General features: G+C 43.5%; 1 protein-coding gene across 5 annotated transcripts in view; it reads left to right on the plus strand.

The window, feature by feature from the left end:
• Positions 1-17,381, plus strand: part of KLHL3 (kelch like family member 3) — a 295,050-nt gene that overhangs the window by 202,142 nt on the left and 75,527 nt on the right. For all 5 annotated transcript variants that reach the window (XR_001884624.1, XM_017867838.1, XM_017867839.1 and 2 more), the window contains 2 exons: positions 1,072-1,178; positions 12,632-12,753. Coding sequence is in view for 4 of the 5 variants with exons in the window: in XM_017867838.1 (XP_017723327.1) it covers positions 1,072-1,178; positions 12,632-12,753 (229 nt within the window). In the remaining variant the exon portion in view is untranslated. The remainder of the gene's footprint in view (positions 1-1,071; positions 1,179-12,631; positions 12,754-17,381) is intronic.

Raw genomic sequence — 17,381 nt, forward strand, 5'->3', positions numbered from 1 at the left:
AATCCCGTTTCCACTGTTCCTTTTCTGTGTGGCCTTGGGAAAATTACTTCTCTGGACCTCAGTTTCTTCTCTTGTAATATAGGCATAACAATTAGCCCTATCTCATGGGGTTGTAGAGAGGATTAAAAGAAGTAATATGTGTAAAAAAGTGCTTAGAACAGTGCCTGGCACATGTAACTCAATAAATATTAACTATTATATTGTTAACAGTCATGATAAGAGCTTAGAAGAGTGATGAAAGAAAAATTCTTGGGTTGATGGAAGCTCATGGCACCCTATCAATCTCTAAAGTAGTCAGATCTCCATTCTGTCTATGAATGTGGATTGATTACATTTCATTCATTAATTTATTTATTCAGTAAAAATTTAGCGTCTAATATGTGCTGGGTATGCAGCCAGGTGTCTAGGATACAACATTAAATAAGACAAGTCCCTTTCTGAGTTCAGTGGGGGTGACAAACAGGTAATTACAATATTTTTAATAATTTCAGCGACTGGAGTTTGCACAGGGTCTTTAGGGAGCACTGTGTTTGCAGGCAGAGTCTTCTTGTTGAAAGTGTTAAATCTGAGTGGAAAGAGAAATACCTAAGGCTGGCTTGCCTCTTACTGGTGTTGCATATACAGTGGATCCCATGGGGAATTGTTAGTTCTTGGTCTTGCTGGTGACACACTCAGTGGTATGCTCATGTTCCTCAGCATTCATTCGGTCACTCGAATGACAGCCCCAAGCTTTTGCCACTGTTCCCTGAGCCGCTAAACCCCTAATTTTTAATCTGAGCTGATGGAATTGGGGAACAGAGAGGTGAAGATAAATGAAGCAGCCCAGAATTTACATCCAGAGAGTAGTTGGATCTCTCCATGGACCTTAGGAAAGCATGAATGTCAGGTTTATCAGGGACTTGGAAAAGTCAATGAATCCACCCCCCTCTCTAACTCAAGATAGAGCAAGTCCCTGTGACAGCTTTGTATAGTGATAGTGTGAAATCTGGGTGGGAGAAAAAAATACCCTTGTAAGATGAGGGTAGGTGTCCATGCTGTGACCCATCCTGTCCTCTCACTGGTGTCTTACAGTAAACAGCTGTTGTGTGACGTGATGATTGTGGCAGAAGATGTCGAGATAGAAGCCCACCGTGTGGTCCTGGCAGCCTGCAGCCCTTACTTCTGTGCGATGTTCACAGGTATGGTGAGTGACCAACATTAACCCAGGGTTATGGGGCTGCAGCCCCACTGGGAGAATGTTGGGGGTGTGACATGAGGGGAGGGAGGAAAGAGAAAGCCCTTAGCCCACTGTGAGGGGCTTCTCTATGCCAGATATTGTGCTTTGTGCCGTGGAGGACTTGATGGAACCAAGTCCAGGCCAGTTGGGCATGTCGCCCGTGTCCACCATGAGGAAAAAAGGTAGACTCACATAGTCCATTAGTTCTCAAAACTCAGCCTGCACCATAATCATGTGGGGGAGATTGTTAACAATGTAGACTCCTGGGCTCATGGCCAGGCCTTCTGATCTCTCACTTTGCAGATGGAGGACACTGAGGCTGAGACAAGGGAAGAGACCTGCCCAGGGTCACAGTGAATGAGTGGGACTTGGCTTCCTGGCACCTGGCCTGGTGCTTTACCAGCTGGCCTACCTATTGTCCTTCCCTAGACCTTCATTCCAGACAGGGGCCCTGGGCCTCCTCTAGTCTTTACAGAGTGGAGGAGATTTGGAAAAATGATGATGGATTTTGAGGGGGATGAGAAATAGGTATAATCAATATCTGGCATTGAGTTTCAGCACCTTTGCCAACTTTCCAGGGTCCCTATTTACTGGGCATGCCCAATAGTCTTGTCCAAATATTTCCCATCTGTTAGTTCTGAGATTGAATTACCTGAAACCCACGGGCTAATCTTCCTGTCTATAGTTTCTCTCAGCACCTCCCCTGAACCAGGTACTTTCAGTGCTCTATAAATCACTGCTGACAGAAGGAGGCCATCTGGGCTTGGTGAGACCTCCAGACTGGGTCAGGTGTTCCTTCTACATGCTTTCCAAGTGCCTGTGCCTGCTCTAAGTATGGCAACTGTCACCCTGCATAATTGTCTGTTTCCTGGGATCTATAATGCCCATGCCCTGTATCTCATGTAACTGACTGCTTTCCATCCTGCAAATGTCTCCTCCTCAGGCAGGCCCCCTCTCACCACTCTGACCATAGTTCCACACCAGGCCTCTCTCTATCCTATAACTTGACTTCATCTTTTCATAACATTTATCACCATCTGAAAATCATCTTGGTTTGTCGTTATGAGTTTTTTACCCGTCTCTCCTCACTAGAATGTAAGCCCCATGAGGACAGGGACCTTGTTGGGCTTGTTTGTTACCATATACTGAGCACCTGGTACATGGCAGGACACAAATATTTTTTAAATGAGTGAATGAAGTGTCTTCTGCACCTTACTGTGAGCTTTGGGCACTTGGGGAACATGTCTTGTTATTGTTGAATCCTCCATGCCCACCACAGGAGGTAGTGAATACGTGAATGTCTGAAGAATGAACACAAGCTTGCTAATGATGGGTGAGTGCAGGCATATTTTTGCTGAATGGGCTGTAACCCTTTTCTAATATGGTACACAGCTGGGAAAGACTGGTTTTGTTGGGAGAGACTTGGCACTTGTGCATTGAGAGTTTGTCACATGTGTGTCCCCCTTGACTTGTCATGTGAAGGAGCTGGTCTCAACTTGGAGTCATGCCTCTGCTAAGTGGACCAAGCTACTCTTACCTTACTTTCATCCATGAGCCAGGAATTTCACATTGTAGCCTGGAAAACTAGCTAAGTTCAGTATCTGGAAATTTTGAGCTGCATTCCCTTTTGAGTTGTCTTAAACCCTACTTGCAAGGCCTTTATTTCCTTTTTTCCCCCTTTCCTTCATCCATCTATATTTTAAAATAGTTCATCTTGTCTGTAGTAGTTATTTAGCTATAACTTCAATAAATACCTCTGCCGGTTATTCTTTGTGTGTGGGGTTTGGAAAGTTCAGTGTTGAGAGAGGAATCTGTTTGGAATTGCAATGAATTGTCATGCTGGCTCCACTTTTTGCTGATGAACTTGCCTCTGAAGTAGCGGAAGTGTCATAGCAAAACCAAAGTGATTTTACAAATTGGAAGAAAAAGTGCTTCTGGGGCATTCTTAGATTCTAGGAATTGAAGGGACGGAGGAGAATCAAGAGAAGAAAGCAGTGTAATGCAATGCCCAGCCCAAGCCTTCCATTAAACCTGGTTACCAACCATCCTTCCACCCATCCATTCACCCATCCATCCAAATACTATTCACATGTGTTTATTACAGATAAAATCAGAAACTGTGGGCAAGCAAAAAGTAAAAAATTATGTGTACTACAATATCTAGGTAAGAATATGGTTTATGTCTTTTTAGATTTTATATTTATAAATGTATACATATATAAAATATATATTTTAACAAATAAGTGCATTTATTGTGTACAGTAGAATAGCCTTTTTTTTTTTTTTTTTTTTGAGACAGAGTCTTGCTCTTTTGCTCAGGCTGGAGTATAGTGGTGCAATCTCAACTCACTGCCACCTCCGCCTTCTGGGTTCAAGTGATTCTTGTGCCTCAACCTCCTGAGTAGCTGGGACTACAGGTGTGTGCCACCATGCCTGGCTAATTTTTGTATTTTTAGTAGAGTGGGTTTTGCCATGTTGCAAGGCAATCTTGAACTCCTGGCCTCAAGTGATCCACCTGCTTCGGCTCCCAAAGTGCTGGGATTGCAGGCGTGAGCCTCTGCTCCCAGCCGAAATAGACTTTTTTGATGTATGTATTTTTTTTTTTTAAATTACTATTCATCTTCCTGGAATGTTCTGTCCTCCGTCTCTTGGCCTGGCTGACTCCCATTCATCCTTCATTAGTGCTTAAGCATCACTTCCTCAGGAAGGCCTTCTATGACCTCTCTGGCTTAGGTTAAATTCCTTTGCTACTTACTCCCATGGTACTTTATGCTTCTCTTTAGTATTACTACTGATCTTATTACTTCCTCAATATTTGATTTCCCTGGCCAATCATAAGCTTTATGAGGGTGAGAACTATACCTTTAAAATTCACCACCACATCTCCGCTACCTAGCATGGTCTTCCATCTAGCAGGTGCTAAATAAAAATTTCTTTAATTGAGCTTAGCAATATATAATGAATATCTTTCCATGTCAATGAAATGGCAGTTACAACCTAATTTTAATGCCTTCATAAGATTCCATTATATGTACTCTAATTGAAAATTCATTTCATTCTTTGTTGGAAATTATAGTTTTATGTAATATTTTATTATTATAAATAATGTTATAATGGGCATCCTTGCATCTTAGTCTTTATTTACATTCCTCATTATTTTACTAGAACAGATTCCTAAAACAAGAAGTACTTGGTTAAAAGGTATGCACATTTTGAAGACTTTTGAGACATGTGCCGCATTGATCTAAAGAACAGTTGTATCAGCTTATGCTCCCATCAGTAAGATATCTTAAGATTTATATATTTTAAGGCTCCTTGGCTTTGCCTAAACCTTGGTAAATGGGTACTAAAAAACTCCAGTAACACTGCAAAATTTTGTTCTAATTATCAGGTTCAGCTTCAAAACGTGTAAAATGCATCGTGTGCTGGGGGTAAGAGGCTGACTCTCATTAGGTCCATTTCTATCAGTATGTTTAAAGCCAAAAGGAAAGCAAAATACACATGGCTTTCTTCTGACTTGAGTTGTGTGATTATGGTCTTTTACTCAAGCTTAAATGTTTTTATTTTTTTTGTCTTCTGAGCTCATGTTGCCCAAATGTCCTGAGGTGGTTCCAAATACCAATCCCACACTTCTTGACCATTGTCCTTTGGACAATAACTTGGAATAAATGTGAAACTGAGGTCTGAGTGCCCATCAGAGAGTGTCCCAATCCAACCAGTCTATGAGAAGATCTGGGGTTAGCAGTCAACCTATTTGCCCTTTACTGCTTTCAGCATAACTTGAGTGGGGAGGCCAGTAGTGCTGTGTTCTGCCCATCTTTTTCCTATAAAGATGAAATACTTAAGACTCATTTCCCATCCTCCCCATCTGGCACCTCCATCCCAAGGGAAGCAATTTTCCCAAAATCTCCTCGTCAGTGTTTCTCTCTTTTTATCATGCCCTTTACCATGGCTTCTGTGTACTGTAGTATTTGTACTCCATATGGGTCCCTGACCTACATGTCATCCAGATACAGCCCCCATTTTATAGTGTTAAAGAAACTGAGGTCTACAGAATATATGCGCTCAGGGTCTTACACCCATAATCATGGCTAAAAGACACTTGGGCTTCCATCCCAAATGAAGCCCTGGGAGAGATCTGTCCCACTCATCTGGTCATATTGTACTGTATGTAGTGGCTGATTTAGACTGGTTTTTTAAAGAGGAGTTACTGTCACTGTCCGGTTTTTATTAGATTTAGGCTGATGTTTGACTGGTATCTTTGAATATATGGTAAGTAGAAATAGGGAGGAGAGTTCAGGAATATGCTGGGGGTGAGAGACAAGGGGCTTAGACTTGGAGTAGGCATGAATTGTCCACAAGGCAGAACCATGAGGGCCTGGCTGTCTTATTCACTTCCCAGGCGTGAAGTTCCTTCCATAGAACTGTTTTTTCACCCTTGCTGCCAGCCAGACTCTACCAGGCCCTGGCCTGTGGCCCGTGTCTGTGTTCCGGGTGTTTGTGTGTTGTATTGATGCCTTTGAAGAGCTCTGCATAACATGCAGCTCAGCAAAACCGAATACAAGGCAATGGACAGTGAGAGAAGGAGAACTAGGGAATAGAATTCTTTTCTTAGACAAAGTGGACCTTCAGAGAGGTGGCAGAGTAATAGTGCTGGTAGATAGCATCTGGTTTATGAGAGTTTTGCCTCTGAGGAGTCAGGGATTAGGTAGAATAGTTCAGAGAAAAAGGGATGGAGGTGTGAAAGGCTGCCTGGGATAAAGAAGCAATGGCTTCACCTTCCATGTGACTATCTTCTAGAGTTAGTCACTTTTGGACTAAGTGACAGTGACATAGGGCTTCTTCTTCCTATCCCTATCATACCACAATAAAGTCAGGCATCTTTTTCTGGCTCAGGAGACGAAGATTTGAGAGTGAGGGAGCCAGCGGTCCTGTCTAATAATGTTACCTTTGATGCAGAAATGGCAAGTTTTTTGAGCAGGAATTTGGCTTGTGGTTCAACAGAGGACGGTGTGGTGGTCAGGAATAGAGACTGCTATTCACTCCCAGTGGTTTCTCCATTAAGGTGCAACTGGTTTGACTGAGATGGTCTGAAGTAGACTTGTTTGGGTTTAGAGTAGCTCAGCCTTAAAATTGAGACCATCATTGGAAATAAACTATTGGTAAGGAATATTTTATGAATGTTCATAGAAGAGGTTTGGAGTTGATGATGTGGAGAGGCCTCTTTACTAAGGATTAAACACAAGTGTGGTAATGCCACCTTGCACTGGGAGATGGTGTGGTATCTTGGAAAGGGCTTTGGAGTAATAATGACCTGTATTCCAATCTTAACAGCACAGGTGTGTGGAGAATTCACTTTCCTCTCTGATCCTCAGCTTTCTTATTGAAGAGACTGGAATAATAACAATAACTAGGGAACAACTATAGGTAATGGGTATAAGGCACTCAGCACTGCGTACTTAATAAAGTCTACTTTTATTATTGTAGAGCATGTCATAGTTTTAAAAATTCTTGTGGATGTCGGGGGTGGAGGTGATAGGGTTGATTTTTTTTTTTTTTGTAGTCACTATGTAATGACACAGAGGCATTTTTTTTCCTGACTTTGTGCTTCCCGTGCTTCTAGTTGAGCAGAAAGATATTTCCAGGTAGAGGAGGGATGAGATTCCAGGGAGGGTAGGTGAGGAAGTGGTGTCTATCACTGTGGTTCTGCTGGATCCTGCTGTCCCACCTTTCACAATCTCATTGTCTCCTTTGATTCTCACACAGCCTTGGGATAAAGGCAGAACAGAGAATGTCTTTATTTCACAGGTGATATAGGGTAACCTGTGGTTCAACAGAGGACTGTGTGGCACCCAGGAATACAGACTGCTATTCACTCCCAATGTGACATAAGGATCTGTGAACTAAGGACATTCCCTGATCTGCAGTCAAATGGCCCAGACCACTCACCTGCAGCAGGGTTGGACAGGATTCAAGGAGATGGCAGAGCATTTCTTTCTCTCCTGTGAGGTTAATGTCTTTGGCCTTAGGGCTCAGCTCTAGCCAAATGGGTTGGCAGCCCAGATTTTAGGACTTAGATGAGGGTTGGAGGGAAGAAAGTTCAATAACCATTTTAGTGCCCATGAAGAATCATTGTGCAAAGGATAAGGATTTTCCTGTTTTCTCTCTACCCAGAACATGAGACTAAATTACAGTACTAATTCAAGTTAGGAGCAAGAAGGTATTCTGTGGCATAAGGACTCTTGAACACCCCATTTTCTTGTTTTTAAGGACATATAACTATGTAGAGGTGGTCGGTGGTTTAGCTGTGGTGTTCTTCAGAGAGACCTGCCAACCAATCTATTACATTTTCATTCTCAAGACTTTATTTACTTAATAATAGGGTTGCTTTTATACCAATGACCTGGAAGATGAGCTAGTGATTTTTCTAGACATCTTGAGTCTTCTGTGATAACGAAAGATTTTCCTTTCACTCCTCCAGTCCATTCTTCTCCTTCTTGCTGTTCTTTGGCAGTCTTCCACCTAAAAATGTCTCAGCTGTGCACATAGTGTGCTTGTTAGGATCTAGAATGAAGACTTGGATACTTTTACTTAATAGGCTTCTGGGATTGCTTGCTCTTCTGGGCCCTCTGTGGTTCTCAGAGGCTGCTAAGTGCAAGGCCCTAACGGTCTAAGTATTTAAAGAAGTTCAAGACACAGTCAGGCCAACATTGTCTTTTACCTGATATTCTGCAGCAGTCTTCTAATTGGCCAGTCTGCCACCTGTTTTGTTTTCCCATTCCCCACCCATTCTCCACACTGTGGCTACAGTGATTTTCCCAATATCAAAATCTGATGTATCCGTTACCTGCTTAAAATCTATCAGGGGCTCCCTGTTGCCCTTAGGAGGGGTCTAAATTCCTTAGCATGGCCTGTAAGTCCCTCAAATAGTCCAGCTCCTGCTTTCATCTACAGCCCCGTCTCATCATTCTTCCCTAATGTGCTCCAGCCAGACTGAACTTGTTATGGTTCCCAGACAGATCACACCCTTTGTTACCTGGGATACTCTTCTCTCATTCTCACTTCTCTTCTGAATAACTATGACTCCTCCAGATCAGTGGCTCTTAACCATTATGCATCAGTCTGATGAAAACAATGGACTTTATCTCTGGAAGAGCAAACCTGTGCTCTTGTGTGCTCATCCTTTTGCATGCAGCTTTAGGGTGCAGGAATCCCTGGCTTAAGGACCTTTAAAGCTAAGTCCCCATTTCTAACATTTGACATCTTTTGCATTTGTTGGTTTTCTTGTGTCTCTCTCCATCAGACTGAGCTCCATGAGGGCAGGGCTGTGACTTGTTAACCACTGTATTATCTGGGCCTAGCACAGTACTTGACACATGAGGACACATCTGATATATGTTTGCTGAATTGAATAAATGAACAAATACCTGCCCCTGAGAGAATCATGTTGTCTTTGGAGAAACAGGACATGCATGTTGGCAGATGGTGAGCAGAAGATGGAAAGGGTAAAAAGATGTGCAGCTGACAGACATTCTCTGTAATTTCAGAGTCTGATGTGGCTGTCTGGGCCTCTTGGGAAGAGCTAGCAGAAGAGAGCACTTGGACTGACCACAAACATGGAAGGACTTACAGGGCTCATCTTCTGTTTTCCGGAAATATTTTGTCAAACTGTTAGGGATGAGTAAAGGAGCAAGAATGACCAAGTTCTTAATGGTTTTCCCCCTCCAGAATTACTGAAGCCCATGGAATTATGATATGTCAAGAGAACCTCCCTTCTTTTTTTTTTTTTTTTTCTACTCCAATAAATACTTTTTAAGTGCTTCTTTTATGCCAAGCACTTTGTTATGTGTTGAGGATAAGCCACTTGGTTCTTGCTAGATATTAAGTACTAACTTGTCCTCAGAATTAAGATCAAGGCCTTGAGTTTGGGAATACTTCTATTAAGGTTATTAGTTAGGGTGAGATTTTATTGAGGGATGTATTAGAAATGACACAGGGTCTAGAGTTAGGCCAAAGTTCAAATCTCAGTCCTGCCTCTTAGTTTCTATGTGTAAATCCCTTTTGAAATGCCATTTTTGGCCAGATGCGGTGGCTCACGCCTGTAATCCCAGCACTTTGGGAGTCTGAGGCGGGTGGATCATCTGAGGTCAGGAGTTCGAGACCAACCTGACCAACATGGAGAAACTCCGTCTCTACTTAAAAAAAAAAAAATACAAATTAGCCAGGTGTGGTGGTGCATGCCTGTAATCCCAGCTATTTGGGAGGCTGAGGCAGGAGAATCACTTGAACCCGGGAGGCAAAGGTTGCGATGAGCTGAGGTTGTGCCATTGCACGCCAGCCTGGGCAACAAGAGCAGAACTCCTTCTCAAAAAAAAAAAGAAAGAAATGCCAGTTTTATAATTTGTAAAATGGAAGTAATACTGTCTACCTCCTGGACTTGTTTCAAGGGTTAAATGAAATAATGTGGGTCAGATACACATTAGTGCACCTTAACAGAAGGTCAGGTATACAGTAGTGACTATTACTATGAGTATTTTTAGGGCCCATTTAAACTAAAGTCTTAGTTTGGTGTAGTCATTTTTGCTGGTTCATAAAAGATAATAAGATTGGATTCTACAAGCTTTCTCAGAAAATAAGTGGTGTGTTTGAGCCCTTAGTTTTTCTTTTTTTTTCTTTTTCTTTTTTGAGACGGAGTCTCGCTCTGTCGCCTGGGCTGGAGTGCAGTGGCCAGATCTCAGCTCACTGCAAGCTCCGCCTCCTGGGTTTACGCCATTCTCCTGCCTCAGCCTCCCGAGTAGCTGGGACTACCGACGCCCGCCACGTCGCCCGGCTAGCTTTTGTATTTTTTAGTAGAGACGGGGTTTCACCATGTTAGCCAGGATGGTCTCGATCTCCTGACCTCGTGATCCGCCCGTCTTGGCCTCCCAAAGTGCTGGGATTACAGGCTTGAGCCACCGCGCCCGCCCGAGCCCTTTTTTCTTTCACATCGTTTTTTTCTTGCTTAAGTTTTAAGTACTTAATATAGAAAATTAGAAATTTGAGAGTCAAGTAAAGGAGCAAGGAAAAGTCTCCTAAAGACCTACTGTCTAGAAAACTGTGTCTTAAACTTTTCTGAATCATAGACGCCTGTAAGAATCTGATAGAAATGACCTGTCATCCCCTAGAAAAGTGAACTTTTGCACATATAGAAAAATATTTTCTTACAATTCCAGGAGTTTCCATTTATTTACCCCAAAGTTATAAAACCCTAACCTGACTTTCAACCACAAATTCCGCAGGCAGAAAACAGTCAGCCCAGGCTCTGATTTACACTGCTGTGAGGGCTTCTGAATCCCTTGGTTCTTACAGTCCGGCTGCTCTATTTTTTTAGTCTTATTTTTTGAGGGCTAACTCCTCAAAAAAAGAATTGGCTGTCTTTGATTATCTTTTGCAGTGTAATTACCAACTGGACCCTCATCAATGAACTTTTTAATAGCTTAACTTCTGATTTCCTTGTGTATGCATGTTTTTGTTTGTGTGTCTCAATAAACTCAAGAGAGAGATTGTGGAGCCTGTCTTATGGGTGGAGGAGGAATATATTATTTTTCCCTGTTTTTCTTTACCTGTTCGTTCTGCCCCAGGGCACTGTGCTGAGGCCTTTCACGGGCTTCCACTGGCAGTCAGAGAAGAGAGACCAGGGTGGAGGGTCTCAGGTCACCTGATCTGGCAGTTAAGGGAGCAGGCAGGGTTTGGAATGTCTCCCCTGTTACTTTCCTCTCCGTTCCAGAGTCATTCAGCTCTAGAACTGTGTCAGGATGGGACTCTGGATTGGTGGAGGAATCATGTGCAGTCCGTGCAGCTTGGAGGTGGGTGTCGGCAGCCCACATGCTGTACTGTACTTTATTTTCTTTTTATTTTTTAATTTTTTAATTTTTTTTAATTTTTTTTTATACTGTACTTTATTTTCTTGGCTCTGATGTATGAATTCCACAGAGAGAAAACAACCACCCAGGCTCTGTTTTCATACTCACATTAAGGCTTCTGGATCTCTTGTTTCTTACAGTCAGGTTGCCCTTTATTTCAGTCTACAAAGACATGTGTTGCCTGTCTTTCCTGAAGTCAGCAGCCCTTGTTGAATGGGCCTGGCTTTAGATAAACCCGTGTATTGTATATAGAGTGCAGGCTGAAGGCAAGGGGCCTCAGGACTGTGGAAATGTGGTGCTGCTATTGCCGTTATTTACAGCCCTGCCTTCTCTCTTTCTTGGATTATTATCAGGGCCTCCAGCTGTTCTCCCTGCATGTAATCTAGCTTCTACCCTGCATCCAAAATTTCATTCAAAAATGCCCATCTGTTGATGTCATTTCCCTGTTGAAAACTTCTCAATGGTGCTACACCTGGGATAAAGTCCCAGATTGTTTACGTGACTTACAGGGCTTGTCAGGTCCTAGCCCTATCTACCTCTCCAGCTTCCTTCTTCTCACTGTTACTCTATGTACCAGCCACACCAACCTCTTGCCATTTTACCAAAATTTATTCTTTTGGTACTTTCCTCTCTTTGCACGAATAGATTCCAGATTCAGCTCATCCTTCCTCACCTTTGCTGCCTGTAGAACTCTTCCTCATCCTCTAATGCCTCACTCAAATGTGACCTCTTAATACGTGACTGGAGTTCCCAGGAGAGATTTGTTGCTCCCTCCTCTGTGTTCTTGGGATTTAGTATAGCATAGTGGTTACAAGTATGGACTCTAGAGTCAGACTCCCTGGGTTTCAACCCAACTTGGCCTTTCCTAGGTGTGTGACTGTGGGCAAAATGAATTACCTACCCTCCTGTGCTCAGTTTCTTCATCTGTAAAATGGTGATAATAGTAATAAACCTCATAGGTTGTTGCGAGGATTAAAAGACTTTAAAGTGCTTAACACAGTGTATGACCATAGTTAGCTCTCAGGAAAGGTTACTCATTATTGTTGTTATCACAATATTTTGTGTATAACTCTATCTACTAAGCTGTTATCACCTCTGTTTATAAACACTTTTATATATCTGCCTTACTTGTGTTCCTTAAGGACAGGCCTAGACTGGTGTTCCTTAAGGACAGGTGCATATCTTGTTCACTTTGTCTGGCCTTATGTATGGAAGTTTACAGTAAATGTTGGTTAAATGAGTGATTGCACACAGATTTTCTTTCAAAATGGAAGTGGGCAATAGATAGAGTAAGGAATACTTAAGGCTGGGTTTGTAGGTGATCACACATCCAAAGTTGATGTGACTTTGATATTACCTGGTTTATCCTCTTCTGTGCCTGAATCGCTTCTGCTGCCTCCTGGAGCCCAGGTAGTGCTTTTACGTTTCCAAGACAGGGCAGGAGGACATGTGGAAGGTAAACATATCCCAGGCACCACATTTATGACCTTTTTGTTTTTGTTGTAAACTCTAGGTGACATGTCTGAGAGTAAAGCCAAAAAGATAGAAATCAAGGACGTGGATGGGCAGACACTGAGTAAGCTGATTGACTACATCTATACTGCTGAAATCGAGGTGACTGAAGAGAATGTCCAGGTAAACTCAGGCTCACTAATAGCTCAGTGTATTGCACACTCAGGACCCACCGTTTTGCAGTGTTATTTTATTTAACCCTCACAACAATTCAGTTGGTTACTGAAGAGGAAACTAAAGCTCCAGGGAGGTCAGGTGACCTGCCCTGGGCCACATGGCCAGGAGGTGGGCCAACTGGTCCTCAAACTCACGCCTTCCTGGCTTGGGCACCCATGCTCTTAGCCACTAGGCCATGATATCCCTGAATGAGCCTGGACCCCGGGAGTAGAAAGTCTTTAACTCACGTCTGTTCAAAATCTTGTGAAGGAAAAGCTGGGAGCTTGGGTGACTCCTCTTCTCCCCAGGTCATCATCTCATCTCAGAATTCAAACAGCTCAATAACTTTTGGGTGCAAACAGTAAATGCAAAGTAATTTGGTATAAAATGAGTAGAGGGGAGGTAATAGAATTCTATAATTGGGACCAGCTCTCTTTGCTCTTTTCATCATGTATTTATTTAATAACTTTTTTTTTCCTGTAAAATACAAAGTGTTTACAAATTTGGATAATTAGAAGATATTCTACTCTGGATCCTTATTGCCTGGTTAGGATTAAGAGGTACATAAAGCAAGGACATAATGTTCACTGTTTGGAGGTCCTGAGTCCAGAGGCTTCTGTCTTATGAGGTTGGGTTATGTCACCCTCCCAGCATGTGGATGCTTTCACCAAACTGAAAATTATCTGAACCTCATTGTTTAGGGACTTTTAACCTCTTCACTTTAAACTGTGGTTAGGTCAAGGGTGATGTTGGAGAAAAAACAAAAAAGATTGGGAAGGGGCTGGGCATAGTGGCTCACACCTATAATCCCAGCGCTTTGGGAAGCTGAGGCAGGCAGATCACCTGAGGTCAGGAGTTTGAAACCAGCCTGGCCAGCATGGTGAAACCCCATCTCTACTGAAAATACAAAAACTAGCCGGGCATGGTGGCAGGTACCTGTAATTCCAGCTACTTGGGAGGCTGAGGCAGGAGAATCACTTGAACCTGGGAGGCGGAGGTTGCAGTGAGCCGAGATTGCACCACTGCACTCTAACCTGGGTGACAGAGCGAGACTCTGTCTCTGGGAAAAAAAAAAAAAAAGATTGGGAAGAAGAGAGTTTGGATCAAAATGTAGATTCTTCTCCATGCTGTTATGTGTCTGCTGAGGCGGTTGCTCACAGGTTGTCTGTGAAGACAGGAGGTATTGAGGATTTGGTGCACTGAGGAGATGAGCGTGGAGGCACTGGGGCTCTCCTGAAAGCCTTAGAAACAAGGGTCAGAGATCTGGGACTTGGTTAAATGGCTGAGAGCTATACCCCAAGTCGCTTCCCAGCCACACGTACCTTGGAGAGACCCTGAGTTCCCCTTCCATGGTGGAGGTACCAGCAGTTATAACTGACTTACTTTTATAAGCAAGCATATGCCCATCAATTCACATGCATTATTCCATTCAATTTTTATAATCACCCATTGGACCATACCAATATGATCCCTTCTTTACAGCTGAAGAAACTGGTGCTCAAAGGGGTTAAATAACCTGCCATGGTCACATAGAGAGTAAGTGGTGGAGTTGGGAGCTGAAGCCAGTCCCCTCTGACTCACTGTGCTCTGTGGCTATGATGAATTCTAGTTTCTCAGTAAATGAATGATCAGAACCTTGACTTTGGCTCATAATGATTTACAATAATAAAAACTAACATCAACTGAACACTTCCTATGTACCAAGCACTGTGTTAACTGCTTTCAATTTTTCTCATTTGATCCTCATAACAAACCTTATTGTCTTCATTTTATTTTTGAGGAGACAGAGGCATTGAGAGGTTAAGTAATTTGTCCTCAGTTGCATGGCTAGTAAGTGGAGTCAAAATTCAAAATGACACTTAATCACAGTGCTATTCTGTCAGCTTCCCTGTTCATCTATATACCCCCCACCTCTTTTCCTTTCTTTATGTGGCACTGATTCTGTGCCAGACCCACTGTGTGGTTGGGGCAGAGACCCTGGGTGGCCCCAAAACCTGGGCCCCCTGGCTGGTGCCCTCCCTCTGTGCATGGCCCTGGCTCCCTGCAATTCCAGGAGAAGGTGCTTTCTGAGGCAGGGCATTTCCTTTTGTTTTTGCTAAAGGAAGCAAACTCTGTGGCAGGATATCCTCTGCTATGTTTTCATGTTATCTGAGGGAGAAAAAAAAAACAAAACGGGGCCTGCACATGAAAAATGGAGGGGAAGCCATTGCAAGCTGAAGGGTAACCTGTAAACTCTTTGTCGGGGGCCATTTCAGGGCCTGTTTTCCAAGAACTGTAATGCTGAGGTGGCAAAAGGCAAGCTAGAAGATTTTTGACTTAGGGTAATCTTCCATCCTGATGGGTGGTTTTGGCGGACTACTCCTCTGATCTCAGCCTTCTCCCTCCAGGGACCAGGCGGTACTGCCTTAGTGATTCTATGAGGATGGTCTTGCTTCAGAGCTGAGGACCCACGCTTGGCCTCTTGTTCATAGTCTTGTCACTGCTGCTGCTTTGAAGGAGTAGAGTTTCAGGCAAGATAAAAAGAAGTCCTCTCAAAGTCCTGTTAATGTGAGGAGCGGGAACTGAAGACAGTCATTTCATGGATGTGTTGCTCTTTTTTCTTTCAGAGCCTCCGGGAATGTGTTTTGTACTTGTGTCTAGATCCCAGAACCCTATTGGATGGGGCCCTAATTTATCCCTAAAACCGAGTCTGAGCAGTGATACATCTTCCAGCCTCCAAGCCTTCCCTTCAGTATTCTGATTTCCTTGACTTTTTTTTCCATACCTTTCTGTATGAAGCAAGTAGAAGGAAGAAAAGGGCCTTTGACTCTAAGCTAGTCTCATAGTCAAAGAGAGGGAAAGAGCAATTAGAGAAACCAGAAGCCTAATTCATTTTAGGAAGTCAGTTTGGGAAGGCTTTTGGGTAGGAGAGGACTCAAACAGGATAAGGGGTGTGGAGAGGTAAAAGCCTTATAGTTTTGCCTACTAAGTAGGTATTGTGAACAGTAGGGAAGTTGAAAGCTATGTGGATAGCTCTATCCAGGGAGGTTTTAAAAATTGAAATTGTAACCTAAGGAGTATATTCAGGAAATATTTATTATTTCATTTCTCTGGCTGGTTGTCATGAGCTTGAGAATTTAAGCACCACACTGTGCTGCTGTCTCCTTGGAAGAGGGGAAGGGGGAAGGGACTGTGTGTCACTGACATGATCTTGTGTATGTGTATGGGGTGGAGGAGCTCACTGGAATGCAGTCTGGGGGCAGATTGGACTCTCAGAAATTCTCTTGGGTGGTGGGTGATGGGGAGAGGGTTGCTGTTGAATTCCTGCCTCTTCTCACATCTGGCCCTTTTGGAGTTTACCACACCTCTGAGTAGGGTGTGTGCTGGCCAACATTTGATGGCTTCCTCTCCCTACGGGGCTTCTTAGGGTCACTGGTTAGAGGTTACTTCTCCCTAGGATGAACACCTATCCTACTTTGCCCAGAAGTGAGAGGCCTTCTGGAATGGGGACTTTCAGCAGTAACAATGGCGAAGTCCCAGGTAAATCAGCATGATTGGTCAACCTATGGCCTTAACTCCAGTCTTAACTCTAGCTGATACTGGCCAGGGGGCATCATGGAGGTCATTTGGAGACTGGGAACAGAACTTTTTATTCCTGGTGTGCATTCAGCAAGAATGGTTAATGGATCTCCATTTGACTAGCAGGCAGAGACTAATCTGGTCCTGGAATCTGTTCGGCCAGGCTGAGCAAGCTCACAGGTTAATTGAGTTTCCCAGTTTATGTCTGCTTAGTGGGGATGGTGGCTGCTTGGTGGGGATGGTGGCTGCTTGGTGGGGATGGTGGCTGCTTAGTGGGGAGAGAGTTCAGGTGGTTAGATTTGGATCCTACCTGTGTTCATTTACAGTCCAAAACTTTCAGAAGAGGGTGATTTTATCTTTTTCTTTCTCAGGAATGTATTAGTGGTTCAGAAAATATCACAGACATGGTGTTAATTTACTGTTTTCCTGCTGGGGATATAGGATAGTGGAAGAGAGGGTGGAGGAAGGGAAAAGGAGCACATTTTCTAGAACTCAGCTGTCGTGAGGGAGAAGTGTAAGCCTGTGGGTAGGAGCAGCTTTCCTTGTTGAGCGTAGGCATTTGGCTCAGGAGTTCGAGCACTGATAGTGGAGGCTCTTGGTGGTTATTGTCTGTGGGCAGGGATAATGAAGGGTGACCGACTGTCCCACTTTTAGCCCTGAAAGTCCTGGAAAACTCCCCAGTCCTGGAAAAACTAGGACTGTTGGTAACCCCAGTGGAGGGACAAAGCCCCCAAATGGGCAGTGGGGCAGAGTTTTTGGCCTGAGTACATAAAAGTGATGAGAGTCAGAGCTGAGGACTCAGAGCTGTCTTGGGAAAAAGTCAGAGTCCAGAATTTAAATCACTTAAAAAAAAAAAAAGAAGTCTTTTTTAAGTGTCCTGAATCAAGAAAACAAATGCATCTGCAGCCCATATCTTCCTGGGCAAGCCCTTATGGATGGGAACAGCTAGAGTGTAGCTGGCTCAGTCACTCTGTCTCAGAGCCAGGGCAGCAGCTAAGAGCAACGGACTGGGGCAAGGGGATCATTTTGGGGTGAAG

This window comes from Rhinopithecus bieti, unplaced genomic scaffold, assembly GCF_001698545.2.
Source record: "Rhinopithecus bieti isolate Rb0 unplaced genomic scaffold, ASM169854v2 scaffold_4475, whole genome shotgun sequence".
NCBI lineage: Eukaryota > Metazoa > Chordata > Mammalia > Primates > Cercopithecidae > Rhinopithecus > Rhinopithecus bieti.